General features: G+C 65.9%; 1 protein-coding gene and 1 non-coding gene across 2 annotated transcripts in view; both read right to left on the reverse strand.

Moving 5' to 3' along the window:
- Positions 1-2,795: 2,795 nt before the first annotated feature.
- The window catches only part of TRPM2 (transient receptor potential cation channel subfamily M member 2), a 46,782-nt gene continuing 22,227 nt past the window's right edge, over positions 2,796-27,350 (reverse strand). Inside the window, exons 11-33 of the mRNA XM_062204562.1 lie at positions 26,154-26,275; positions 25,715-26,074; positions 23,658-23,780; positions 23,118-23,247; positions 22,805-22,950; positions 21,917-22,029; positions 21,516-21,729; positions 20,051-20,169; positions 19,265-19,397; positions 18,866-19,037; positions 14,376-14,559; positions 12,519-12,700; positions 12,288-12,420; positions 8,795-8,882; positions 7,813-7,900; positions 7,061-7,218; positions 6,452-6,528; positions 6,157-6,258; positions 5,909-5,995; positions 5,517-5,622; positions 4,279-4,380; positions 3,771-3,869; positions 2,796-3,456 (exon numbers count right to left, since the gene is read on the reverse strand). Of these exons, the coding sequence (XP_062060546.1) occupies positions 3,331-3,456; positions 3,771-3,869; positions 4,279-4,380; positions 5,517-5,622; positions 5,909-5,995; positions 6,157-6,258; positions 6,452-6,528; positions 7,061-7,218; positions 7,813-7,900; positions 8,795-8,882; positions 12,288-12,420; positions 12,519-12,700; positions 14,376-14,559; positions 18,866-19,037; positions 19,265-19,397; positions 20,051-20,169; positions 21,516-21,729; positions 21,917-22,029; positions 22,805-22,950; positions 23,118-23,247; positions 23,658-23,780; positions 25,715-26,074; positions 26,154-26,275 (3,164 nt within the window). The 3' untranslated portion in view covers positions 2,796-3,330. The remainder of the gene's footprint in view (positions 3,457-3,770; positions 3,870-4,278; positions 4,381-5,516; positions 5,623-5,908; positions 5,996-6,156; positions 6,259-6,451; positions 6,529-7,060; positions 7,219-7,812; positions 7,901-8,794; positions 8,883-12,287; positions 12,421-12,518; positions 12,701-14,375; positions 14,560-18,865; positions 19,038-19,264; positions 19,398-20,050; positions 20,170-21,515; positions 21,730-21,916; positions 22,030-22,804; positions 22,951-23,117; positions 23,248-23,657; positions 23,781-25,714; positions 26,075-26,153; positions 26,276-27,350) is intronic.
- LOC133752910 (Z6 small nucleolar RNA) lies at positions 4,337-4,411 on the reverse strand. The gene has a single exon (XR_009864991.1). It is a non-coding gene; the product is annotated as a Z6 small nucleolar RNA (small nucleolar RNA).

Consider the following 27,350-nt stretch of genomic DNA (forward strand, 5'->3'; position numbering starts at 1 on the left):
CTATTGTTGCTTTACATTTCTCTAGTGTTTTACTTCCTGGTTTGTATTTTTGAAAAATATTTATTTGAGAGAGAATGAATGTTCCCACACCCGCTGGTTCACTCCTCGGGTGCCAGGTGCCAGGTCTGGAGCTAGAACTCAATCCAGCTCGCTCATGTGGGGGGCAGGGACCCAGGGTGGGCACGGGCAGAACTGGAGTCAGGAGCTAGAGCCGGGAATCAAACCCTGGACCTCTGGTGAGGGACATGAGCATCTGAACTGCTGCGCCACCCTCCCCAGCTCCTGCTGTGCCCCTCCCCCTGCATGAAGCCCCTCACAGCTGCCCCCCACAGCTCCACCCAACACCTGCCCCTAACACCTCCCCCAACACCTGTGCCCCCCAACACCTGCCTCCCATACCTGTGCCCCCCACACCTGCCCTCTCACACCTGCCCCTAACACCTCCCCCAACACCTGTGCCCCCCAACACCTGCCCCCCATATCTGTGCTCCCCAACACCTGCCCCCTCACACCTGCCCCTAACACCTCCCCCAACACCTGTGCCCCCCAACACCTGCCCCCCCATATCTGTGCCCCCCACACCTGCCCCTAACACCTCCCCCAACACCTGCTCCAACACCTGCCCCCCATATCTGTGCCCCCCAACACCTGCTCCAACACCTGCCCCCCATATCTGTGCCCCCCACACCTGCCCCCGACCTCAGGCGCCTGAGCCTTGCCCGCCCTGGTGCCTTTCTTCCCACAGAACTTGGTCTGTTAGGGCCTGAATATTCTGAATATTCGCTGCGTGGGGCCTCAAGAAGTCGCAGAGGTTGGGGGAGGGGTGCCTGTGCTCTCTCCCACCCTGCGCACTGGGCCCAAGGGCAGCCAGCAGGAGGCCCTCACCAGAACCCGACTCTGCAGGCCCCTGGCCTCGGAGCCTGAGGAAGTCCGTCTCGGCCGTGGTCCTGGACACTTTGTCATTCTTCCGCCGGGACCACCTAGGCGGCACAGCATCTGGGTCCTCAGGCTGCTGCCAGGTGGGCTGGCAGGGTGCGGCTCCCGCGGGGCGGCCAGGTAGGCTGGTGGGGGTGACGTTTAAGGCTTCGTTTCCTGGTTGTGCTGCACTCATGGAGAGGGGCACATGTCTCTGATGCCTCTCAGATCTGCAGCCCCCTGCGAGCCCCCCCTCCCCCAGCCAGGACATCCACGGGGAGAGCCGCCGTTCCCCCTCCCCCGCACAGGGCGCTGCTGCCTGGCCTGGGGGTTGCCCTCTGTCCCCCGATTCTTTCCTTCTGCTGTGTGCAGATGTCATGGACGACACGCGGAGAATTCGCAGCAGCACCAGGCTCTGAGGAGGCCGCGTCCTGGGGACGGCCCCTCACCGGGCCTGGGGCTCCTCCACCTGGTTCCCCCACCACCCTCTGAGCTCTCCCACGTCCAGAGTCCTGGTGTTCCTGCCTCCGTTTTCTTTCTAACAGCTGCTGCTTCTCGGACGCCCATGACGGCTTGCCCTCTTCCGGAATGTTCCGTGCACCGGCTCCGACCCCAGTGTCTCTGTCTGGTGGTGCTTACTGCTTTTCCTTGCTTTGGGGGGTTTGGTTTTGTTTTGTTTTTTTCTTACATTCTGGTGGGCTTTTCCTGCAGGGCGGGCTCCTCCCTCACCACTCCCCGTCACACATGTCTGCGGCGCTCGCTCCTGTGTGTGGAGCTCGTGCACCATGGCCGACGCTGTGGACGCATCTCGGTCACCATGGTGACACGTGGGACAGTCCTTGCTGCACAGTGCCCGAGCCTGCTTCTGGCCACGGTATAAATACACATGTGAGTGTGGAGTGCCCACGGGGACGGCCCTGTTCCCAGCAGGGTCGGGGACATGCCTGGGCACCCCGTGTCCCCTGGTCAGGGGCGTGGCCGGGCGCTGGGCACAGAAAGGGCTCCCCCGGAGCTCTGAGGGTCCAGGCTGCCCTATGATTCCGTGAAAACTGCTGGCCGCCTGTCTACCAATCCAAGTTTCAGATCCATCGGCCCCAACACGGTGGTGGCTGCGCAACAGTGAAATCATTTCTCACAAGCAGCCCAGAGGCGCTGGCCAGGAGGGTGTCAGTGGCAGTCCCAGCAGGGGCCATCAGCCTTCCAGCTCCACACAAGCTGCAGGTGCCTGGGCTCAGCACCCCGTCCCCGCCTCCCTCGGGGCAGCCACAGCCTGGCGGGTGGCTCCTGTGGAACCTGAGCACGTGGTCGCCCTTGGCACTCCTGTGCCTCTCAGGGGGTGCTGCCAGCCTGCACCCCGGCCAAGCTGAGGCTTGGCTCTGGGAGTTAGGACACAGAGGGGCGGGCCCCGTGTGGCCGCGGCTGGCGTGGCTGCCACCTCAGAGCTGCCGGGCAGGTGGGCACCATCGGCCAATGCCTCCTAGACCCGCCGCCGCCCAGGGTCAGCATTTGTGCCGGGCTCCCAGGGTGGCCTTCTGCCAAGAGCTGGAGGAGGGGTCTGGGCTGGGAATGAGTCAGTGGGCCTCTACCAGGGAGGGGGCGTCACCTGCAGGTGGCGCTCAGCTGCCAAGGATGGAGCAAGTGGCACTCAAGGCCCTGCCGTCAGCAGCCACAGGGGCGTCGGCTCGCACGGAGAGTGGGTGTCCAGCATGGGGGGACTCGGGGCTGACGCTGTGGTGTGGGTCTAAGCAGTGAAGCAGGGGGCACAGGAGAGAGTCTGGGCTCGGAGGCCCTCGGGGCATCCATGGAGAGGCCGCGGGAGGCCCCCACAGGGCAGAAGAGACCACACAGACACGGCCCCTGATAGCAGGTGCATCCAGGACTTTATTTGTAGACAGCGCAGGGGTCTGGCCAAGCTGGCCAGAGACTCCTGTCTCGGTCTCTGCCATTCCCGGTCCCGAACGCCCCCACAGCTCCTGCCACTGTGAGTCGTGGCGTCAGCCACACCTGCGGCAGAGTCCGGTCCCTAGAGGGTGGGCATCTCCCAGGGAAGCCTGGGCTCGCACAGTCGCCTCCCCGAACCAGGGGCTTGCATGGCCGTGTCGGGCATGGCAGGCTGCCCCGGCCGCGGGGACTATTCATGACGAGCTCATCAGGACAGGAAGTGAGGCTGCAGGTCCCAGTGGCCCCTCGGCTCCGACCTGTCCCTGTCCCGAGGTCTCTCGGCCACCTGAGATGAGTCCATGTGACCAGCCGAAGCAGGGTCCGCCTAGACCGACCTTGCTCAGCAGTCCAGGCCCACGTGGGCCTTGGGGTCAGCCGAGTCGTGTGCAGGCCACTAGAGAGCGCAGCCCAGGCGCCATGGGGCCCCCAGGGACAGCCTGGCCCTGAGCGTGGAGCCGCAGGCTGGGTCCGGGGTCAGTAGTGAGCCCCGAACAGGGCGGCCGCCCTCTGCAGGATGGGCTTCTGGTTCCCATACAGCGGGATGCGCCTGTCCACCACCTGCCACTGGATGGACACCCCTGGGTCGCAGGCCTGCGGGTGCTGGGAGACAAAGACAGAGCTCACCGCCCACCTGCGCTGAGCCCATGGCCCTGCCTGTGGCTGCTCATCCACTCTCCCTCCCACCCCACAACCCTCTCCCCAGACCCTCGTGGCCACTGTCCCGCCCCCCCCCCACCCACTGTCTGCTGTCTGTCTCCCCTGGGACCCCCTGTGCTTCCGAGGCAAGACTTTGACCCCCCCAGTGCCTCCATCTTCTGGTCCTGGGCTCTGGCCCCAGCATCCCCCGGGAGGCCCCTCCCCCACCTTGCCCCACCCTCCTGGAGCCAGCCCTGTACCAAGTTCAGCCTATTCACCTCTGAATCCTGCTGGTCCTGGAAGTGGATGCTCACAGCCACCGTCTCGATCCAGGCGTTGTCCGTGTTCCTGGGGTCGTCCACGTACCCTTTGTACACCTGCAGGGGCACAGCGACAGTGAGCAGGTGCCCCCGCCCCGTCCCACCCGGGGCCCTCACTTCCTCTTCCCCTGAGCCTCAGGGACCCCGCCCAGCCGGCCTTGGCCTCCAGAGCCAGCGGAAGGACTTGGTGGAACACTGTAAACACCGCTCGGTGAGAGAAACCAGACGCCACCGCCACCGCCGCGGGCGCAAGGAGTCCTTTGCACCCACCGTGACAACAGGCCGTCCGTGGGCCAGGGTGGGGAAGGCTGCGGCCCCACCTCCCGACGCAGAAGTGCAGTGAGCCCCTGCAGAGGGTCCCCACGGGGCAGAGGGGCGCTGCTGCCCCAGCAGGGCGGGTAGGACCCCGTGTCACCTGTGCCCCTCCCGTGGCCCTCCCAGCCACAGGGCCCAGGGCCGCCCCTACCTCGGTGCCCTGCCGCAGCAGGTTCTCAAAGGGCAGCCAGCACGCCTGCCCCAGCGCCTGCTTCAGCTTCCGGGGCAGCGTCTCCCCTGGCTCCCGGGAGCCCTGGGCAGAGCGGGAAGAAGGCAGGTCAGCAAGGCGCCCGAGCCAGATCCCAGGCCGCCCTGGGGCCCAGCACCACTGGCCACCTGCCCGGTCAGGGCAGCCGGCCAGCCCCGGGGAGCTGAAGGCAGACGGGGCTCTGGCAGCCCGGAGTCGGCTGTCTCCAGGCTGCAGTGACACTGCCCAGAACCCACCGTCCACGTCAGCTTCCGAGCGCCGGCGCAGCCCGAGCAGGGCCACCACTTTGCAGGGGGGCAGCGCCCGCGATCCCAGGCCTGGGTCACACGCTCGGGCCCCCGAGGCCGCAGTCCCAGGCCCAGCTCCGGCTCCCCCGGGCTGCCACGTGGCCCTGCCACTCCCAAGCACCACCCCTCCTTTCTGACTCGGCTGTCACTCAGCTGCCCGCTGAAGCACACGGGGGTCACTGGTGGCTGTCACGCCCACCCCACCTCAGCCCCTCAGGGCACTCCTGGCCCTGGGGAGGACAGGTGGCCCCCTGCAGAGGCAGGACATTGGGAGACTCATCAGAACACCCCGCGTGTCCAGCCAGAGTGGACACGGCTGCTGGGCAGCAGGGCCCCGATGGAAGTGCCTGAGAGCGTAGGGTATGCGGGGGCAGGAACCCCAGGACAAGGGGACCCCCAAAGCTAAGAGCTCCTCCAGCTGGTGGCAGGGCCCCTGCACACCCAGACCCCAGCACCTCGCGTGGGGCTGGTCCTCCTGGCAGGACCAGTGCCTCGGGCCCTCTGATGGGGCAGACGGGCGCAGGGACAGGGCGACTCGGGAGAGGACAGGAGTGGCCGGAGCCACTGGACAGGAAAGGCCTGGCCTGCCGCTGGGTTCTGTCTGCTGCCCCTAGGAGCCTCCCGTGCGGTCGGCCCTCAGCCCCACGGCCAGCGCTGCCCTGGGCAAGGCAGCCAGTCACAAACTCCAGGCAGCGGGAGGGCGGTGGCCGGCTGAGGTGCCTGTGAGGGGCCCTTCCGACGCACCCAGTCCCCGTGTGTGCTCCGAGGAGGAGGTGAGAGACATGGAGGGGTTCTGGCCAGCAGACGGCCCGCACCCACTGTCCCTCAACCCCAGACGAGGGCCTGGGAGACAGACGAACGGCCAGCGGCGCGGTGCGGTGCGGCCAGGCTCACCCCCGGCAGGGCCCAGTGCTCCCAGTGCAGGCGCTTCATCACCAACACCTCCAGCATCTTCCTGCCACTCTTCATGCAGATGGCGCCGTCCTGGTTGCGCCGCCACCTGCCACAGGGAGCAGCCGGGGGGGGGGGGGTCAGCTTCCCCAAGCCCTGACCCCCCCGAGGGCCCCGGCCCTCTACCCAGCACAGGCCCGGACCCTGTGGAGAACAGGTCCTGGGCTGCAGAGACGCGGCCTGGGGGAGGGGGGTCAGCTTCCCCAAGCCCTGACCCCCCCCCCAAGGGCCCCGGCCCTCTACCCAGCACAGGCCCGGACCCTGTGGAGAACAGGTCCTGGGCTGCAGAGACGCGGCCTGAGTCTGCCTGGGACCCAGCGGGGCGCGGTGCTCACCGCGTGATCACGGGGTGCAGCTGGTGGTTGGGCCCGAAGCAGCGGAGGCTCCCGCGTCCACGCAGCCCCGTGCGGCCCATGGGGTTCCTGGTGGGGACAGGGCTGGACTCAGGAGGGTGACGGAGCAGGGCGGGGGGACGCAGAAGGGGGTCGCTGGCTGGGCTGTGCCGGAACAACGCCTGCTTTGCCAAGAGAAGGAAGCGGCGGCGGAGGCAAGCCCGGGGCAGCCGGGCGGGGGCAGCACTCACAGGGGCAGCCCCTCCTGCACGGCGTAGGCCCCGTGGAAGCTCCGGCGGTCGGTCAGGCCGTCCACCGCGTTGTAGCTGACCTTGGACAGAGGCTCCAGGGCACTGGGTGCGGGAGGAGAGGACGGGTGCTGGTGAGAGGGGAGCGGAGAGGGCGTGGGCTGCCCCCTCCCCCACAGCCTGGCCCATCCCACAGGCCATCTGCAGCCCCCTGGCCTCCCCAAGCCAGGAACAAAGCAGACGCTGGCCAGGTCTGTCCCTCGGAGGCGCCCCGGGCCCCCCGGAGGCTCGCACTCACTCTCCCATGGGGTCCGTGGCAGCCGCGCCCCTCTTCTCGGCCGTGTAGCAGGGGGGGTCGTAGATGGGGAACTCCGTCTGCAGGGAAGCGCGGCCCCCTCAGGTTCGTACCCAGGGGTGGGGCGCCCAGCTGCGAGCTGGGGTGGCTGAGGAAGGGGCTTGGCAAGGACGCCCGTGCCCGGGGACAGCCAGGAGGGGGCAGGGGTGGGACTCAGCAGGAGGCGAGGAGTCCACGTGGGGAGAAGGCACCGGGAGCAGCAGCCCAGAATGTTCCAGAAGGGCCAGCAGGCAGGGGCGCCCCTCAGTGCCAGCACCCCCTTCCCTGTCCCTGGGGGCTCCCCCTCTTCCACACCTGGAGCCCGGGATAGAGGTGGAGGGGGTTGGGGATGGGGGGGAGGGGGTCAGGGGTGGGGGTAGGGGGTCGGGGACGGGGGCAGAGGGGGTCAAGGGTGGAGGCAGGGGGATCAGGGGCAGGGGGTCTGGGACAGGGGTGTGCCAGGGCCAGCGCGGCTGTGCGGAGCCCAGGCCACAGCTCCCTGTGTGTCCTCTGTGCCTCAGGCTCCCATCTGTGAGGCTGCAGCGACCCCCCCGGCCCGGGCCGGGCTCTCACCTCCCAGGGCACCTTCTCGTTGGGCACGGGGAAGCGGGTGACGGGGCAGCCGGGGTAGAGCAGGTGCCGGGCGTTGATGTGGTAGCCGTCACCCGGTTCCTCTGTCTTCCCCCTGCTGCCAGGCTCTGCGTCCGGCTCCTCTGTGGCCTTCTGGGGTGCTGGGAACAGCCACACGGACGTGAGGCACAGCCGAGCCCGGGGCCGGCGGGACGGGGGCTCCCTCTGCTGCCCTTGGCCCAAAGCTCCTGGGCCACCTCCACCTCCCCAGAGCCAGACAGCCAAGCCGGCCCCAAGTGGGCGCCCCTGCCCAGGGCCTGGCACCGGGATGGCAGCCACCACAGGCCTGGCAGTGTCCCTGGCCGGCCCCTGCCTCTGTGCCCGGCAAGGAGCAGCGCCCACAGGCCGCTGGCCACACTGCCCTCCAGTGAGCGAGGGCGGATGCGCCCGGGGCCGCTCAGAAGCGCTTCTCTGCCAGCTGCAAGTTGAGGAGGACAGACAGCTGTCACTCAGCCCACCCAGGGACCAGGCCTGTGGTGACTGCAGGAGCTGCCCAGCCCCGCCCATTGCAGGAGCCTAGGGTCGGGTCGGGGCCAGGCTGCACCTGCGTGCCTGCAGCAATGGAACAGGCCTGTGGGGCTCAGGCGCAGGTGCCCCCAAAGCCTCCCCCAGCCCAAGCAAGAGCCCTGCCAGCTGCCCCCAGACTCCACAGCACACAGGCCGGCCCAGACCGGCCACAGCACGGCCATGCTCACCCAGGGTGGGGACATCAGCCTCCGAGCCAAAGCCACTGTCCCGCAGGGCCCTCACGATCCAGTGCAAGGCTCTGGCCGTCTGGGCCATCTGGAAGGCAAAGCCCAAGCCAGGTGGGTCAGCACCTGCTGCCCGCGCCCAGCCAGCAAGGCCAGGGCATCGCATACACCCGGACGGAAAGAACAAGGCGCCGCCCCGCAGCCTGCACACCAACAGGATGCGAAGGACACTGTCCACACCCCTGCGGCTGGCAGACAGCCACAGCCAGGGCAGACACGGAGCCAGGGACCAGCCTGAGGCCCACAAGGGACGCATCTGAACCTGGGGCCCAGGGTGAGGCCTCCTCAGGGGTGGAGCCCTCCGCGCCCCCTCCCCAGGAAATAGCGACAAAGGCCGAGTGTGCAGCCACAGGAGCCACCATGATGCAGGTGGGGACGCGGCTCGGTGGTCGCTGGGCCTACATGGGGTGTGGGTGAGGCGAGGACCGCGGGGACAGACACCCGAGCGGGAGCCGGCGCTGGCTGCCTGGGGTGGGCAGGGGCTGAACGATGCTCAGTGTCATGTGGACCAGTGGCGGTGAGGGGGTGCCTGGGGCTCCGCTGAGGTCTGCGCAGGACACCCAGCCACTGCGAGGCCGCAGAGCTGCCCTGCTCTGGCCTCTAGGCGAGGACGAGGGCCTGTCCTCGGCAGGACGGCGCCACCTGGTGGCCTCCTGCCCGTGGACACCCTCGGTGCTGCCGCCTGACCCTAACCCTGGCCCGTGCGCCACTAGCACCCCAAGGAGGCCCGAAAAGGGGAGCAGGGTTCCTACAACGCGAGGGCAGCAGCGGCCAGCTGCAGGAGGCTTGGCTGGAGCTCAGGAAGGTCCTCCTCCGGCTGCCCGTGCAGACCTCATGCCTGCAACGCCGTCTTCTCCACGCCGCCAGCAGGAAGCACCCAGTGCCCGACGGCCCCACCCCCGACAGGGCCCCGCCCACAACCCACCTGCTCCTCTAGGGAAGCCAGTCTCTGCTCCACCGAGCCAGACTGCTTCACGGGGTCCATGTCCAGCAGGTCCACCATGGCGTCCACCCTGAAAGAGGGCACAGCTGAGCCGGCCGCAGCCAGGCCACGGCAGAGGCCCGAGGCCGGCTCTGCAGCGGTGGCTCTCGTGTCCGTCAGCTTCCTCTTCATGTGAAAGCACCTCTGGCCCAGTGCCCTGTGCCCCCTGCCCCATGCCCTGTGCCCCACAGGGGAGGGGCCTCAGCACACAGACTACCTGGGCTCCCACGCCTCGCCTCGGAGGGTCGATGGGGAGAGAAGTGAGGACAGAACTGCACACACCTGGGCCACTCCCCTCGTTTGCCACCAAGTCACACATGGCCGAGTCCCTGCTGGGCATGGCTGGGTGTGTGGAGGCGGGAGGGGGCGGGGCAGAGCTGCTGTTTGGCGTTTGTCTTATTTTGCTACAATATAGGAATTTCACCCAACCCTGGCTCGCTGCGTTCATTTGTTTCCATTGGAAAGGCACAGACAGAGAGAGATCTCACACCTGCTAGTTCACTCCACAAATGCCCGCAACAGCCAGGGCTGGGTCAGGCTGAAGCCAGGAGCCTGGACCTCAAGTCCAGTTCTCCCGCGTGGATGGCAGGGACCCGAGTACTCGAACCATCGCCTGCTGCCCCCGGGCCATGCATCAGCAGGGAGCTGGGACCGCCAGCACAGGCAGGGCTCAGACCCGGGCCCTCCGAGGGGGGACGAGCGCCCGTCCCCGAGCTGTGTTTGCAGGTGGAGCACCCGTCCCAGGCCCTGCCTGCTCTTCCCACCCACGCGTGGCCCGAGGCCCCGTCTCAGCTCCGGTGATGAAGTCAGAAGCATTTCAGAACCGGCCAGTGTCGCGGCGGAGACCTCCGGGAAACAGAAGAAAGCACCCCACGGAAAGGCTGGCCGTTTGTCCGGCTCGCTTAATACACGAGAGCGACTTCCCAGCCCCGCCCCGTCCGCCCAGCACCGGGATCGTGCCAGGGCACTTTCTGGGGTCCCCAGGGCACCACTCACTAGGAGATGCGCAGACCCCAGCCGCCGGCCCTGCTGTGTGCTCAGCTCAGCCACGAGGCCGCGAGTCCTGACACAGCATGGTACAGCAGCCCCAACCCCAGGCCTCGCACCCCTCACCAGGCCACAGTGAGTAGGCGGCTCGGCCAGGGGGCCTGCTAAGGGCTGTGGCGTCCACATCAAAACTCCACCGTGGAAACCAGGGCTTCTAGCCAGCCCGAGGGATGGCTTAGCACCCCAGGCGCCAGGCTGGCTCTGTCGCCATCTGCAGGCCCATCTTGGTGTTCTGAGCTCCTTCCACTCCAGGCTGGGGCTCCGGCATCAGGCAGCCCTGAGGCTCCTGCAGCTGCGAGGTCAGGGGCAGGCGGGGCTCGGAGCTGGCGTCCGGTGCCCGTTTCTTTGGGTGCAGCCTCGTTCCTTAAGGCAGGACGCTGTGTGCAATGTCAGGGGCTCGGCCTAAATCCAGGCTGCCTCTGGGGCCTCCACTTCCGCCTCAGTAGGGCGAGATGGTGCAGGGGCCGCGCCCAGCCACGGGGCCCCTCCACGCTGTGATCCTGGCCGGCTTGCACCAACTCTGCTGGTCATCGGCACGGCCAGGGCCTCCCAGCAGCAGGGCTGTGTCAAGGACGCTCCCAGAAACACCCTGAGCCCAGCCCTGGCCACAGCCACGGTCCAAAGTCCAATGACACCAGGCAAGGCCATCCGTGGAGGTCGCTCTTGGCCAGGGCAGGTCTGAGAAGGTGCTCGGGGGCCACAGCACCCCAGAAACTGGACATCAAGGCTGAGCAGGCCTGCAACCAGCCACGCCAGGGCCCTGCGACCCTACTGCGCCAGGGCTAGCGGCAGCTCCAGGACACCGGGGAGCGTGTGGGACTCTGTCCCTGCCCTCACGGAGCTCACACCTTCATCCAACCAGCCCAACAACACACCGGCCCACTCACACACAACCAGCAGCCCACACTTGGAATTTTAAAAGGGCGAGGTGTGGGGACAGAGGTGAAGGGCGGGGAGTTCTCTGATGAAGTGACACGTGAAAGACAGGTGACAGCAAGTCCCACCTCCCCAGGGAGAAGCTTCCCAAGCAGAAGGCATGCCAAGGGTTAAACTTACTGTCTTGTGCCCAACTACGGCCAACAGGGCATGTGTGTCTGGCCCACTCAGTGTGGGGCCTGTGAAGGACCTTGGCCATCAGCTTCACTCTGAGGTCCTCACCACTGTCAGTAGCAGCAGCAGCACCCTTACCACCATCATCATCACCACCACCATCACCACCATCATCACCATCATCACCATCACCATCACCACCATCATCACCACCACCATCATCATCATCACCACCACCATCACCATCATCATCACCTTCACCATCACCTTCATCACCACCACCTCCACCACCATCACCACCACCATCACCACCATCATCACCATCACCATCACCACCATCACCATCGCCACCATCACCATCGCCATCACCACCATCATCATCACCATCACCTTCACCATCACCACCATCACCACTACAACCATCACCACCATCATCATCACCACCACCTCCACCACCATCACCACCACCACCTTCACCACCATCACCATCACCACCATCACCACCACCATCACCTTCACCATCATCACCACAATATGATCACCACTATCACCATCACCAATGACCTTCACCATCACCATCCTCACCTCCATCATAACCATATCACATCACCTTCCCCCACCTCACCACCACCATCACCCTCCCCCTCCTCACCACCACCATCATCACCCTCCCCCTCCTCACCACCACCATCACCCTCCCCCTCCTCACCACCACCATCATCACCCTCGTCACCACCCACAGCACAAGTGAGGACAAGAGCAAAAGCATAACCACCGTGCTGGCCAAGCACTGGCCACGGCTCGAGTATAACCTGTGCCAGCGCTGTACTGGCCCAAGCCCAGCAGCCCGCCACAGCAGCAGCTGACCCATGCTACTGTGGTCTGCAGCCAGAGATCAGGTGAGGGAGTTGAGGGACCACAGAGGCGGGGAGTCCGTCCATGCTCCCCTTGCCCCAGGACCCCCTCTCCACGGCCTGCAGGAGCCCTGCCTCCTCCTCCCTCCCTCACTGAGGGTGCTGGCACCAGGCGGGGGACACACACTGACAGCAAGCCCCGAGGCCAGCTGTCCCTGGGGTGCCTGCCTGGCTGTGGGGTCGGGCGAGGAGAGCGGGCACAAAGACCTTCCCCAGCACTGCCTGCGCCTGGGGAGGGGGCAGCGTGGGAAAACCGAGGGAGGATGGAGAGGGCGGTGCTGAGCTCCGGGGCTGGGCAGGGGCTGGGCGGGGGCTGGGCGGGGGCTGGGCACACCAACTTCCCCAGGCGTGTGCCTCCGCCAGGCCCGCTCAGCCCGCCGCGGCTCACCCTCCCAGGCCCTGCTGGGACCGGCTGGCTGCCGCACCTGCTGCTGATGTGCTGGGTCCGGGGCTCCGGGCTCTGCCCGTGCTGTGACTGCTGGCTCTGCAGGTAGTTCTCCTTCAGGTACACCTCCCAGGACAGCAGCGCATCCTCCTCGGTTTTCTCCAGCTTGTTCTCTGTGGGGGCCGGGGTCAGGGTCCGCACACGCTCCGGGCAGCCAGGGCCGGGGGAGCTGCCGCGCCCGCCCCCCGTGCCAGGAGCGCCCCGGGCTCACTGAGCTTCTTGTGCGGCTTGGCCCGGGCCTTCAGGAAGACCCTCCTGAGCAGGAGCTGCAGGTGGCTGAGCAGGATGAGCGGGGGCGGGGCGGGCGGCCGGCTGTGGTACTCCTCGATCAGGTCGTGGCGCTGGAACTTCCAGATCTGGTCCGTGTGCTCCTGCACCTGCTGGAACGTGTAGCTGCCGGGGCGAGAGGCAGGCAGCACCGTGAGGGGTCTTCTGGAGCCTTGGGGGGCCGTCCCGGAACGGCAGAGCCCAGGGCCCGGCACACCGCGGGGGGCAGCGCGGTATGGGCCAGGACCCAGCAAGCTGCAGAGCTGCCAATCCCCTGGGAGCCGAGTGCACACAGGGTGAGCGCCTGCAGCTCCCAGATTGGGCAAAGCTCACAGCGCGCGTCTGTTGGGGGAGGGGCACTGTGTGCCTTGAGCTCAGAGAGGAAGGGGCTCATCCGGGCTCTACCGAGCACAGGGACGGGCAGGTGGGCGTCCTGGGGGTGGGGCCCTCGGCAGAGAGGGAGAGGCCAGGGCACAGAGGCCACGGGCGTGAAACACACGGGCATACACACACACACGCACACACATGCATACACACACGCACAGACACAGGAATGCAGACACACACATACACACATGCATGCACACACACACAAACCCTCACTGCCACGGGGACAGGGCCCTGCCACACCCAGGGCTCCAGCCCACACGGGGGCTCTCAGTGTCCGGAGATGCTAGGACAGAAAAGGCCCCTGAGCTGACAGGGCCTGACCAAGCCAGGGTGAGGGGTCTGCACGCAGGGCCTCCATGCACTCCGCGGGCCGGGAGGGCTTTCTGGGGGGATACAGGGTGCAGTAGGGGAGGCGGGGACCCCGGGTGCCATCTGTCAGGGCTGTGGCCAGGAGCCAGCCCCTCATTCCCCCCTGCCCCCCACCCCCACCACCAGCAAGCACTCTCCGCTTCACAAAGACAGCAAATACTCTCGAAGTCCTAGCCAAGACGGGATGCTTCCAGACACCAAGGACGGGGTCGGCGCTGTGGGGCATCCGGTGAAGTGCCACCTGCCGCCCAGTGATCCCAGCAACCCCGGCATCCCACAGGCTCCACCTCCAGCCCCGCTCCCTGCTCATGGCCTGGGAAGGCAGCAGCGGGTGGCCCAGGTGCTTGGGCCCCTGCTCCCATGCAGGAGACCCGGATGGAGCTCCCAGCCTCAGCCTGCCCCCCCCCCCCCGCCACTGTAGCCACCTGGGGAGGGCACGGGGATGAGAGACCCTCTGTCTCTTTCGCTCCCTTGCTCTCCTGCCTGCCAACAACAAAAACCAAGGGTTTCCAGAAAACCCTAGAAACACCCTTCCCCAGGGCCTAGCTCGGGGCTGCCCCGTCCACCTGCCAACCTCCTGCCTCCCTCATACCACCCTGCACTGACACTGCAGCACCCCAACAATCCCAGACAGGCACTTAAATCACCCATTCCCACGGGCTCAGAGGACCAGGACGTGTACATCCCTGGGGCCCAGCTCCCCGCTGGGCACACAGCACAGTGACGCCACAGCACCCCAGGTGTCCCCACAGGTAGCTGCCCAGTGGCCAGGCGCACGAGGACCAGTGGGGCTGAGAAAGCCCTCACGGTGCAGAAGAACCAGACCCCAACTCCAAGGAGATGCCCCGAGGAAGCTGCAGGCCGGTGCGGCCGGAGGTGGACAGCAGGGCAGCAAGGACACAGCTGTGGGCAGCCAGCAAGTTCCCGGGTGTGCACTGAGTCACACAGCATCCCCACAGCTGCTCAGCAGGAACGGGGACCTCACCGACCTGCAGGGAGCAAGAGGGCGCCGGGTTCAGGGCCCCGCCCACCGGGCGCTCACTTGAACATGGCGATTAGCAGGTTGAGCAGCAGGATGTTGGTGAAGAGCAGGTAGAGGCAGAGCAGGGTGACCGTCAGCCACTGTGGGAAGGCGGGCAGCTGCCGCGTCTCATCGCTCTCAGGGCACTTGGGCTTGTAGGGATCGGTGCCGTTGGGGCTGCACTGGTCCAAGTTGAAGTCCACACCTGGCATCAGCAAAGCCGAGAGAATGGAGTCACAGGGGTGCCTGGCCGCCCAGTCACCACGGAGGGTCCCCACGACACGGGGCACCTCAGGAGCCCGGACTGCTGGCAGCTGGCTCCGAGGGACGCCCTGAGCCAGAGCTGCCCCGGGCTCTCCCTAGACCCCAGCCAGGGCTCAGCAGAGGACACAGATGCAGCCCCAGGAGCCTAGCTCGGCGGGAAAGGATCGGCAACCATTCACAGCCATCAGGAAGACAGAGTGGGCGAGAACGGCAGCGACCGCCGTGGGGAGCGCATCAGAAGTCAGCCAGCTGAGCGATGTGACGCGAACGTGTCCCCAGCTGTGGCGCTGAAACCCACCAAGGAGGGGCCGGCTCTGGTGTAGCCGGTAAAGCTGTGCCTGTGATGCCAGCATCTCACACCGGCACCAGTCCTAGTCCTAGCTGCTCCACTTCCCATCCAGCTCCCTGCTAATGCACCTGGGAAAGCAACAGAAGATGGCCCAAGTGCTTGGGCCCCTGCACCTGCATGGGAGACCTGGAAGAAGCTCCAGGCTCCTGGCTTTGAATCGGCGCAGCTCCAGCCATTTGGGGAGTGAGGCAATGGATGGAAGACCTCTCTCTGTCTCTCTGTTACTTTGCCTTTCAACGGGAGGGAGGGAGGGAGGGACACAGATGGCTTCCCAGGTGAATCGTCCAGGTGTTGAAGGCGGAGCTTAGCCCAGGCCTCCACAAACTCTTCCCAGCCCGTGTGTGGGAGCAGCAGGATCCTGGCACCCAAACCAGACTGGTGCGTTCCAGACAGCACAGATGCACGGCCCGCGTGAATCCAGTGCAAGCAAGTGAACTGAGCAACCCAGAGGAAGTCCCCCGCCCCGTGACAAGGGAGCTGCATCTGAGGAACTCAGCCAGCCACACGCCACGTCCACCGGCCACACGCCACATCCACCGGCCACACGCCATGTCCACTCTGCCATCAACACATCATGTCCACCGGCCATGTGCCACATCCACCAGCCACGCGCCACATCCACTGGCCATGTGCCACATTCACCGGCCACACACCATGTCCACTGGCCACTCACCACATCCACCAGCCACACACCACGTCCACCAGCCACACACCACGTCCACCGGCCACGTGCCACATCCACCAGCCAGCCACACACCACATCCACCAGCCACGCGCCACATCCACTGGCCACGTGCCACATTCACCGGCCACATACCATGTCCACTGGCCACTCACCACGTCCACCAGCCACACACCACGTCCACCAGCAGCACACCATGTCCACCGGCCACGTGCCACATCCACCAGCCAGCCACACACCACATCCACCAGCCATGTGCCACGCCCACCAGCCACACGCCACATCCACCGGATACACACCGTGTCCGCCAGCCACACACCACGTCCACGGCGTGAAGCACAGAAGCCACAAGGATGCTTCCCCAGGGGCAGACAAGGCAAGCACCCCAGAAGCCAGGGACAGGAGAATTCCTTCCACCCGATAAAGGACACTCGCCCTGCCCCGGGGGCACCCCCGAGGCCAGGAGCCAGGCAGACTCGGCTCTGGATCGTTCTACTCCCAGGTTCCAGGCAGGGTGACTAGGAAGGGACAGCACAGGCATCCAGACTGGAAAGGAACCCATGAGGTCACAAGTGCAGGTGACGTGGTCCTGCGTACGACACACTGCGAAACCCCATCAGAGCACAGAACTCATCACAGTTTCAATGCAAAACACCACGTGCTTCATGGGTAATTAAACATTGAAGGCCGGCGCCGTGGCTCACTAGGCTAATCCTCCACCTTGCGGCGCCGGCACACCGGGTTCTAGTCCCGGTCGGGGTGCCGATCCTGTCCCGGTTGCCCCTCTTCCAGGCCAGCTCTCTGCTGTGGCCAGGGAGTGCAGTGGAGGATGGCCCAAAGTCCTTGGGCCCTGCACCCCATGGGAGACCAGGAGAAGCACCTGGCTCCTGCCATCGGATCAGTGCGGTGCGCCGGCCACAGCGTGCCTACCGCGGCGGCCATTGGAGGGTGAACCAACGGCAAAAGGAAGACCTTTCTCTCTGTCTCTCTCTCACTGTCCACTCTGCCTGTCAAAAAAATAAATTAATTAATTAATTAAAAAAATAAAATAAACATTGAAAATGAAGATGGCCCAGCAACTCTATTCAGAATGACGTGAAAAGCAGGAAATCCTTGGGAATGTGTGACGTTGAAGATGGCAACACGTGGCTCAGAGGAAGGTCTAGAGGCGCAGGGACCTGTGCAGTGGTCAGAGTCCCCGATGCCTGATAGCTGGTGCAAACTCTACACAGGTCCAGCGGACTCGGAACAACCTCGAAAGAATGAAGTTGGATGACTCACGCTTCCCAGCCCCAACTTACTACAAAGCTACAGAGCCCCTGCCGACAGGGCCCTACCCCGGGGACGGACACACGGACCCACCAGTGCCCAGGGACAGACACACAGACCCATCAGCACCTGGGGATGGACACATGGACCCACTAGCACCCAGGGATGGACACACAGACTAAGCAGCACCCAGGGACAGACACACAGACCCACCAGTGCCCAGGGACAGACAGGCGGATCCACTAGCACCTGGGGATGGACACATGGACCCACCAGTGCCCGGGGATGGACACAAGGATCCACCAGCACCTGGGGACGGACCCACGGACCCACCAGCACCCGGGGACGGACACACAGACCCACCAGCACCCAGGGACGGACACACAGACCCACCAGCACCAGTGGATGGACACACGGACTAAGCAGCACCCAGGGATGGACATACAGACCCACCAGCACCAGTGGATGGACACACGGACTAAGCAGCACCCAGGGATGGACATACGGACCCACTAGCACCCAGGGACGGACACACAGACCCACCAGCACCCAGGGACGGACACACAGACCCACCAGCACCAGTGGATGGACACACGGACTAAGCAGCACCCAGGGATGGACATACAGACCCACCAGCACCCAGGGATGGACATACTGACCCACCAGCACCCAGGGATGGACACACAGACCCACCAGCACCCATGGATGGACACACGGACTAAGCAGCACCCAGGGATGGACATACGGACCCACTAGCACCCAGGGATGGACACACAGACCCACCAGCACCCGGGGATGGACATGCAGATCCACCAGCACCCAGGGACAGACACACAGACTAAGCAGCACCCAGGGATGGACATACAGACCCACCAGCACCCAGGGATGGACACACAGACCCACCAGCACCCGGGGACGGACATGCAGACCGACAGCACAGCATCCAGACTCGTAAAGCAAACTCCCAGGCCGATGGCCAGCCATGGTTCCATAGGGCGTGGGACAGTCCAGTGAAGAAAGGCCACCCATCCACAGGCTGGGGAGGGACCCGCAGCACACACCGCGTGGAAAAATCCACTTAACCGAATCGAAGGTTGCCACAGAGCCGGAGCCATAAAACTCTCAGGAGAGGAAAACACAGCACGAGCCACAACCTGCGCTCAGCGGAGCGCTTCTCAGTTCTGACGCCCAGGCTCAGGCACGGGGACACCGACGGCCGAAGCGGGCTTCACCACAACGCAAGGCGCTGGCTCCTCGGGGAGCCCAGGGAAGCAGAGGGCGGGGCACAGGAAAACCACTTCCCAGCAGCCCCAGCCTCACGTGGGACCCCACGCCCACCAAGTGGCCCTCTCGCCAAGGAGGCTCGGCGCCCTGAGTGCTGGAGGCTGAGACCCCACCCCACCACGTGGGGAGAGCGGGCAGCCACAGGACCTCACGTGCTGCCGGGGACACAAAGGGGCACAGCGGGGCAGCTGCAGTTGCCCGTGTCCATCTGAGCACTGGGTTTGATCCCTGACCTTGGCTCCCGGTCCCAGCTCACTGCTGCTCTGCACCCTGGGAGGCAGCAGGTGGTGCTTCAAGTAGTTGGGTCCCTGCCACCCACGTGGGAGCTCTGGACAAAGTGCCCAGCTCCCAGCCCTAGCTGGGCATTTGGAGAGTGAACCAGCAAATGCTTACAGCCCCCTGGAGCTGCCTCAGAGCGGTGGGGAGGGGAGAAGAGGACCAGCCAGTACTGAGTGTTGGGGGCGCTGGCGGCTGACACCCAGTGCCCAGGCCACTGCGTCCACCTCTGATCTCAGCTCGGTGCATTCCAGGCCCCCTGGCAGGCACCCCCTCCCCAAAGGAACCACACAGGTCCCCTCGCTCTCCTCCACGCAGGCTTCACAACCCCGGGGCAGCACTGACCAGCCCATAGGCCACAGGGGCGGCGGCTGGGCCCAGCCCTACCGTCGATGTAGGCGGGGATCTGGCCAAAGATGGTGAGGTAGGAGTGGTAGACGACGCCCCGGAAGATCCAGTCGACGCGGCTCTCGTTGTGGATGAGGATGGCCTGCTTGGCCACGCCGAAGGACACCACCCACACGGCCAGCAGGAAGAGGAAGAAGAAGACGTCCTTCATCTGCCAAGACAGCGGCCACGGTGTGCGCGGGGAGCAGCCCCGAGCGCTGGGTGCCCCCAAGGCGATGAGGGGCCCGGGGGGCGCCTGCAGCCAGATCAGGGCTCAGCCAGGAACAAGGAGCTGTGAGATCAGGAGGAGGTGGCGTGCAGGCCGCGCAGGGCATTGGAGGGGCAGGCTAGGGGGACTCGGGGCCCTGGGCGGTGTCCCCCGGGGGACACGTCCCTCACCATGCGCCTCACGATGATGATCTTGGGCCCCAACGTCTTGCTGACGGTGAAGATATGCATGAGCCGCAGGCAGAACATGATAAAGGCCAGCGAGAGGACCACGCGCCCGGGGTACAGCGTGGCCGGGATGAGCCTGGGGGGCGCAGTGAGCTGTCTCAGCTCCCTCGGCCAGCCATGGCCCCAGGACCTCGCTGTGTCCAGTCTGGGTGGGAGGTTGAGGGCAGAGCCCTGCGGACACGGCGGGGACACAGCAGGCGAGGAGGTGTGGCCGGGCCCTCTGCTGGTAGGGAGCGGCCACAGCCTCACAGGGACATGAGGCCTCAATGACACCAAGTGACCCCCATGGGGGAGACCCGGGGGCCCCAGCAGCACGCGCAGGCCCCCCCCCCCGCCACGAACAGCCCCGTGGCTGCGCACCTGCAGGTCAGCCCTGCCACAAACAGCCCACGGCCGCACACCTGCAGGTCAGCCCCGCCACGAACAGCCCACGGCCGCACACCTGCAGGTCAGCCCCGCCACGAACAGCCCACGGCCACGCACCTGCGGGTCAGCCCCGCCACGAACAGCCCACGGCCACGCACCTGCAGGTCAGCCCTGCCACAAACAGCCCACGGCCACGCACCTGCAGGTCAGCCCTGCCACAAACAGCCCACGGCCGCACACCTGCAGGTCAGCCCCACCACGAACAGCCCACGGCCACGCACCTGCGGGTCAGCCCTGCCACAAACAGCCCACGGCCACGCACCTGCAGGTCAGCCCCTCCACGAACAGCCCACGGCCACGCACCTGCAGGTCAGCCCCGCCACGAACAGCAGGATGGCAGCGACGTCCAGCTTGTTCCAGAAGTTGCTGAAGTACGAGGCTGCCATCTTCATCAGCCCATACTCGTCAGGGCCACAGAGGAGCTGCAGAGAGCACGCAGTTACCAGAAACCCCTGCCCTCGGGGCAAGGGGCCCAGCGAGTGCCCGCGCCCCGCGCCCCCTGCTCCCCGAGGGGTGGCTGAGAGGGGAGGGGCAGCCAGGACAGTGGGGGAGCCCAGCTGTGGGCAGGTGGGCAGGTGGGCCAGCAGGAGACACAGGCTCAAGCACAGGACAAGGAGGTCTCCTCAGGGTCTGAGGGGCGTGGGGGACACCGGACCCTGTGGCTGAGGCGTAGCCACAGCGGGAGGCTGCGCAGGGCCAGGGCTGAGCTGTGTTCGCCAGCACCTCGCTCAGAGCGCTCGTCCCAGCCCCAGCTGCTCCACTCCACACCCGGCTCCCTGCTCCTGGCCTGGGAAGGCACTGGACGACGGCCCCGTGACCGAGTCCCTGCCACCCCCCAGGGGCCTGGCTGCAGCTCCCGGCTCCTGGCTTCAGCCTGGCCCAGCCCTGGCTATTGCAGTCAGTGGGGGGTGAACCAGTGGACAGATCTCACCCCTCCCTCTTTCTCCCTCTCTCTCTCTGTTCTCTACCTTTCAAATAAATAAGAATAATCTTTTTTTAAAAATACACGAAAGCAAGAGGAGAGTGTGGCAGGGCCAGGGCCACGGCCCACCTGAGCCCACAGGCTTCCCAGGGCCGACAGGCAGGTGCACGCCCCACCCCCCCCTGCAACCTGCTTCGTGGCAGAGGGGAGGCTGAGCGGGGCCTCATCCCAGCCCAAGGACACCCCAGCCAGGTGACAGCCAGGTGACCCAGCGAGACCCCCTGCGTTGGCCCTCACCTCAGCCCCTGGGGTTCCCCCTCCCCTGAGGCCTGGCAGCGTCCCGCTTGACAGTCTTCGTGTGCCAGGGGCCTGCAGTGTGCCCTGGGGTGGGGCCCACAGTGGAACCAGCTTCGCCTCTGGAGGGGCTGAGAGCAGGTGGCCACACAGGCTGTGGCCCCGTCCACAGGACGCCAAAGCCAGCCCATGGGGGCCTCGTCGCTGTCCCACTCGGAGGACTGAGCAGTGCCCACACCCAGGGTCCAGAGCTCTCCCGGGCCCAGCCTGAGCTGGACCCTGAGTGCCACAGCTCTCAACAGGCCTGAGCCCACTGGGCGAATTCTCAAGCCCCAATGCATGGTAACGCCCCTCGCCAGGTGGGGGACACACAAGTGAGGGCGTTCCTGTGGTGGGACGAGGCTTGAGGCATCAGAGCTGAGTGGGGATGCAACCGAGGGGCCCCCTGGGGAGAGGCCTCGGTCCCACTCCAGGGCCTGGGTGAGGCTCAGTGGGGACGGGCACTCGGCCAGGCCCCCCCACCCAGCGCCGTGGTGCCCGGCCAGCCCGCACCTGCCGTATCTCCTCGCACACGAGGGAGAGGAGCCAGAGGTAGACGAGGTACTCCCAGCAGGAGGGCGTGGGCTGGAAGTCCACCATGAGCACGTAGGCGAAGAGGCAGAGGAAGGCGAAGTAGGACAGGGTGTTCAGGTGGAAGACGACCACGGGCGCGGTGAAGAAGGCGCGGGCGCGGGCCAGGCTGCTCGGGGCCTGCAGCCTCCTCTCCCTGCCGGTGGGACACGGGGCGCTGTGGGGCTGGGGTCCCAGCGCCGCCCAGGGAGAGCTGTGCTGGGGCGTCCCGCCTCGGCTCCTGTACCACTCCCGCGTCCTGCCACAGCCACTCGCTCTCAGAGGCCGCAGGCAGGGGAGAAGCTTCTGGAACCCGGCCCCCACAGCCCTCAGCCCCCGCGCACCTGAAAGACACCAGCCCCGTGAAGAGCAGCGGGAAGGCCACCATGCACAGGGCCAGCCGCCACAGCCCGTTGTCCACGCACAGCTGGCCCCACCACACCTTGGTCAGGAAGGCCTGCAGGGGCAGGCGGGGCCTCAGGACGGTGGCCGCTGACCCCAGCCCACACACCCTGCCCCCACCCCGGCATCAGCCAGGCAGCAGGGGAGGCTCCCACGGGAAATCCCACTCCCATCCGGGCCCTGTCCTCCACGGCCACAGGTCCTGGCCCCCCTGTGCTCTGTAGGCTTGGGAGGGGGCTCTGGCCCAGGCCCAGCCCTGGATGTGATGGGGCCTGGGGAATGAGGTGACAGCATGAAGCCGAGCTCCAGGGCTCCAGCGTCCAGGGACACTCAGCTCCAGCCAGGCCCCACGGAGGACCCAGACACAGGGCAGGGAGGACACCGTCCCTCCCGATGTCCCTAGAAGGGGGCGCTGACGTGGCTCCAGGGCCACCGTGGACTGTCCCCCGCTCCCTGCAGGAGACACCCCTGTGCACAGAGCGCCACCTTCCCCCCTGATTGCTGGGCTGTGGCCTCCTCATGGGCAGCGTGGGAGGAGCCTGCAGCCGTGAGCAGGTGACTGCCCGTCAGGTGCCAGCCCTGGTCGCCGGAGGCCCTGATCCGTATGTGAGTACCTGCACCATGTGTGTGCATGTGTGCACATGTGTGGGCATGCATGTGTGCATGTATGTGTATATGCATGTATTCGTGTGTGTGTGTGCTCGTTTGTGTGCATGTATGTGTAGATGCATGTATTCGTGTGTGTGTGCATGTATGCGTGTGTATGTGTGTATGTGTGTGTGTGAGAAGGAGGCTGGGACCCCCGTCGAAGTAGGCCCTGGAAAAGTCACCTGGACGCCCCCGTGGGACACGAACTTCATGTCCTTGGCCTCCAGGGCCAGCTGCAGGCAGGTGGTCTTGCCCCAGGCCTCGGACACGCGGGTCAGCAGCTTCTGGGCTCTCTCCTCGTCTTTCCGGTAGCACTCGGTGAAGACCCCTGGGCAGGAGGGAAGAGCTGTGTCACAGCAGCTGTGACCGTCCCAGGTCCCTGGGGACAGGGGCGGGGCCCGGGCCAGGGTGGGAACGTGGGGCTGGGGTCCCGAAGTGCCCATCCCAGGGGCCGGGCCCCAGGGTGACAACCCGGCGCCTGCCCCATGGGCTCACCGATGGCCCTGTGCTCAAACTCATCGGCCAGCGCCTGCATCTCCTCCAAGCTGTCCGTGTCCTCCTCCTCCTCGGACAGCGCCTTCAGGATCTTGCTGCAGGCCAAGGCGGCCACAGTGCAGTCCTGGCTCTGGGGGCCCAGGGTAGCACAGTGAGGACGGGCAAGGCCCGCACCGGCTCGCCCAGGCTGGGGACCCGCCACTCCGCCCGGGGGCAGTGGGGCCGAGGGCAGTGAGCTGCAGTGGCCCCAGCCCCCACACACAACTTGAGTCACCCTCTCTGGCGGACTGTCCACTCTGCCTGCACGGTCTCCCCGATGGGCCTCAGGACTACAGCACCGCCTGGCCAGCCTGGGCTCAGCCAGCTTCGGTCTTGGACAGGAAGAGTCCTCCCCCTGCCCGGGGCTCAGCTGTGCCTTCTCCAGCCCTGGGCACCCGAGTCCCTCCTGGTGTCTCCACTCCACCCCCTGGCCCTCACCCCCCGGCCGAGAGCTGCCCATGGTCCCATGCGGCTGTGCCCCCGGGAAGTGGCTGTCCTTACCTGAGCCCAGAGGATGCCGGCCAGCTCCTGCCGGTTCTGGACAACAGCCCAGATAAGAAGATCCCGGACCGGGTCCATGGTGAAGGTGTCGTGGTCCGACGTGTGCTCATGTAGGTTTATTTCCTGCACGGGAAGGACAGCCAACTCGGAGTCCTGCCCACCGCCCTGGGGCCCCACCCACACCCCTGGAGCCTTCCACAGCCCTGATGTCCCACCCACAGCCCTGGAGTCCCACCCACAACCCTGAAGTCCCACCCACAGCCCTGAGGCCCCACCCACGGCTCTGGAGTCCCCACCCACAGCCCTAGGGCCCTGCCCACAGCCCTGAAGTCCCCACCCACCGCCCTGGGGCCCCGCCCATAGCCCTGGGGTGCCAGGGAGCCTGGGAGTGCAGGTTCCAATCCAGCCCCTACCCTCCGGATCACCCCAGGGGTTTTGGGGTGCAGGCCCCGCCCTCTCAGGATCACCCCCGATGCTGAGCGCTGCCACTGCACTTTCCCTGACCCCCAGGTCAGTCTCATGCACACTGAAGCTCTGAAAACCACTGTTCTGGAGACATCTAGAAGCATCTAGAAGGTGGAAGGGCCCTCGGCTCATGCCAGCCCCAGCTTCCTCCTTCTTCCTGCTGCCGACGCGTGGCTGAGCCCCTGGGGACCCCACATAGTGAGTCCTGGAGGGGAGGCCACGGCGCCCCATAGCTCCAGCGCCCAGAAAACGTGTCTGGACCGACCATTCCCAGGGGAGAGGACGTATTTCCCCACATCACACATGAAGCCACACTGTCCACAACTTTATAAAGAAACCGACTCACTTCTTAAGCCACAGAACAGCTAACTGAACTGCTTTGAACCTGCCTACGCACATTCCGACCCGGCACCTTAAATAAACCTCAGATCCCGACGGCAGGACCCCGGGGGCCGGCGCCTGAGCCGCAGGTGCCCCGTGTGAGCACCAGGTCCGGTCCCGGCTGCTCCACTCTGACCCAGCTCTCCGCACCTGGGGAAGCAGCAGGAGACGGCCCGGGTGCTTGGGCCCCTGCACCCACGTGGGAGACCCCATGGAGCTCCCAGCTCCTGGCTTCCTCCCCGCCCAGCCTGGCCGTTGTGGCCATTTGGGGAACCTATCTGTGTGTGTGTGTGTGTATAAAACTCTGCCTTTCAAATAGATACACCAGTCCTTAAATGAAGAAGAGGAGGAGGAGCCATGTCTTCCTGTGTCTGGGACAACGGACAGACTGAGAGCCTTAGAGGAAAGGGACCGTTTTCTAGCAAGAAAAAAAAGTGACCTGAACCTGACAGGCGACAGAAACAACTGGGAAAGAAACAGGAAGCCGCCAAAGCTTTCACCCGAACCAGACTGGGCAGGGGACGCGGCCACGAGAGCCGGTCCGGGGCAGACAGAGAAAACAGCTTTCCAGGGATCCGCAGAGTCCCCGAATCCAGCCGCAGTCAGAGGCAGGCTGCCGGCGGCGAGACCCGAAAAGCCGGCCAAGGAATCCAGCCTGGCATCACCCACGGCTGTGCCGCGGGCGGAGGAGGAAGCCAGGCTCGCAGCCCAGTGACACCCGGGTCCCTACAACAAAGAGCAGCGCTGCGCTGTGCAATACGCGCCCGCGCCAGCGGGGGGAGCGCTGTGACACAGACGGAAACAGCAGCAGCGCCCCCAGCCCCAGACCTCAGGGATCCCGAGGGGCGGGGGTCATTCCTGGCCTGCCCATGCGAAGGCCCCAGGACTCCTGGGGGCCAGACCCCGGCTCAAGGCAGAGGGGTCGCTCCCCACGCGAAATCTTTGAATTGTGAGCCGCTAAAATTCCTATGGGGAGGCCCAAACCCTCAATGCGGCTGCAGGATTGGAAGTCTTAGGGTGCAGCCCGACCCCGTAGGAGGAGGAAGACCCTGGGAGCTCCTCCCATGCTGCCACGCGCAGTCCCAGGCAGGCGCGGAGAGGCCACAGCAGAAACCACGCAACAGGCACCCCAACTTCCCAGCCCAGCCCCCAGCACCACGGCGCGCAAGTTTTCCTCTCCGAGCCCGGGGCCGGATCCCTGGACCACGAACCTGGGCGGGGTTGTCACCAGCACGTACTTTGGGCTTGTTGGGGGACACCAACAGCCGCCGCGAGCGCCGGTGCTCGTTGTGGCCGGGCCGCGGGTACAGGAGCTGCGTGAAGTCGCCGAGCAGCTGGCGCAGCACCTGGGCCACGTGGTGCATGTGCAGGGCGCCCGCGGGCTCCTCGGCCAGCACCTTCTGCAGCTTGCCGTGGAACAGGCAGGAGGGCTCGAGGTGCTGGTAGAGGTAGAGCAGCGTGCGGTGGCTGGCGAAGTCCTTTAGCTGCACCCCCTGCTCCAGGAAGAGCTTCACGAACTCGGGCTTGTTGGAGATGAGGGCGGCCGCCAGCATGGGGTGCAGGTCTGAGGGCTGAGAGCCGGCCCGTGTGGGTGACCCCGCAGGGGGTCCACACGCAGCATCCTCCCCGGGGCAGCCCCCGGGGCCCTACCTTCCACTGCCACTCGTCGGTGAAGATCTCGCTGCGGGCGATGTCCACACGGTTCCAGGCCACTGCCAGCTTCAGCTGGTGGACCCAGTTCTCGTGGCCAAAGTGGTCGTGGCTCCGCGAGGCTGCGGGGAGGAGCTCGCGGGTCAGGGGCTTCACGCTGGGGGCCCGCCACGGCGCCTCTGAGAGACGGACGCCCCTTCAGCCCACCCCCACCCCCCCACCCAGCCCCTCCACGCCTGGCGACAACGACATCAGGAAACAGCCCACGGCGGCTCCCTGGAAGGCAGGATTAGCTCAGAGATCCAAAAGCCGCAGAATGTCCTCAACACTCGGCGGCGACCGCCTCCTGGCCAGGGCTCAGGTGTTCTCGGCCTTTCTAGCAGATCATGTTTTCTACACATGGGTTGTTGTTTGGGGAAGAAAGACAGGCAGTCTGACCCCTGCCTCACACCACACCGTCAGAGGGGGCTACGGACCTGACCACACAGTAAGCACGGAACGTCCATCACCTGGGAACAGGCCCAGACATCTCAGATACAAAGAACCTGAGCCCTGAAGACAAGACAGGTGAGCTAAGCATCATCACAACGAAGCCTCGCCCTCCCCAAAGACACCCTGAAGCCGAGAGGAAAGATCCGGCACCTGTGTCCAGCAAAGGGACAAAGGGCGCCTGAGATAAGCCCTGTACGCTCAGGACACAAAGGCCCACGTGCAACTCAGGTGACAAAGACCCATGTGCAAAGGACGGAAGTCTGCGAGGCACCGCAGCCAGCAGGACAGACGGCACCAAGTGCGGGAGCAAAGCTCAGCCCAGGCAGTCAGGAAATGCAAATCCCAGCCACGCTCGGCACCGCTCCCCGGGCACCGGGACGGCTGAAATCCCAGCCACGCTCGGCACCGCTCCCCGGGCACCGGGACGGCTGAAATCCCAGCCACGCTCGGCACCGCTCCCCGGGCACCGGGACGGCTGAAATCCCAGCCACGCTGGGCACCGCTCCCCGGGCACCGGGACGGCTGAAATCCCAGCCACGCTCGGCACCACTCCCCGGGCACCAGGACGGCTGAAATCCCAGCCACGCTCGGCACCGCTCCCCGGGCACCGGGACGGCTGAAATCCCAGCCACGCTCGGCACCGCTCCCCGGGCACCGGGACGGCTGAAATCCCAGCCACGCTCGGCACCGCTCCCCGGGCACCGG

The sequence above is a fragment of the Lepus europaeus genome, chromosome 2, assembly GCF_033115175.1.
Source record: "Lepus europaeus isolate LE1 chromosome 2, mLepTim1.pri, whole genome shotgun sequence".
NCBI classification, from domain to species: Eukaryota; Metazoa; Chordata; class Mammalia; order Lagomorpha; family Leporidae; genus Lepus; species Lepus europaeus.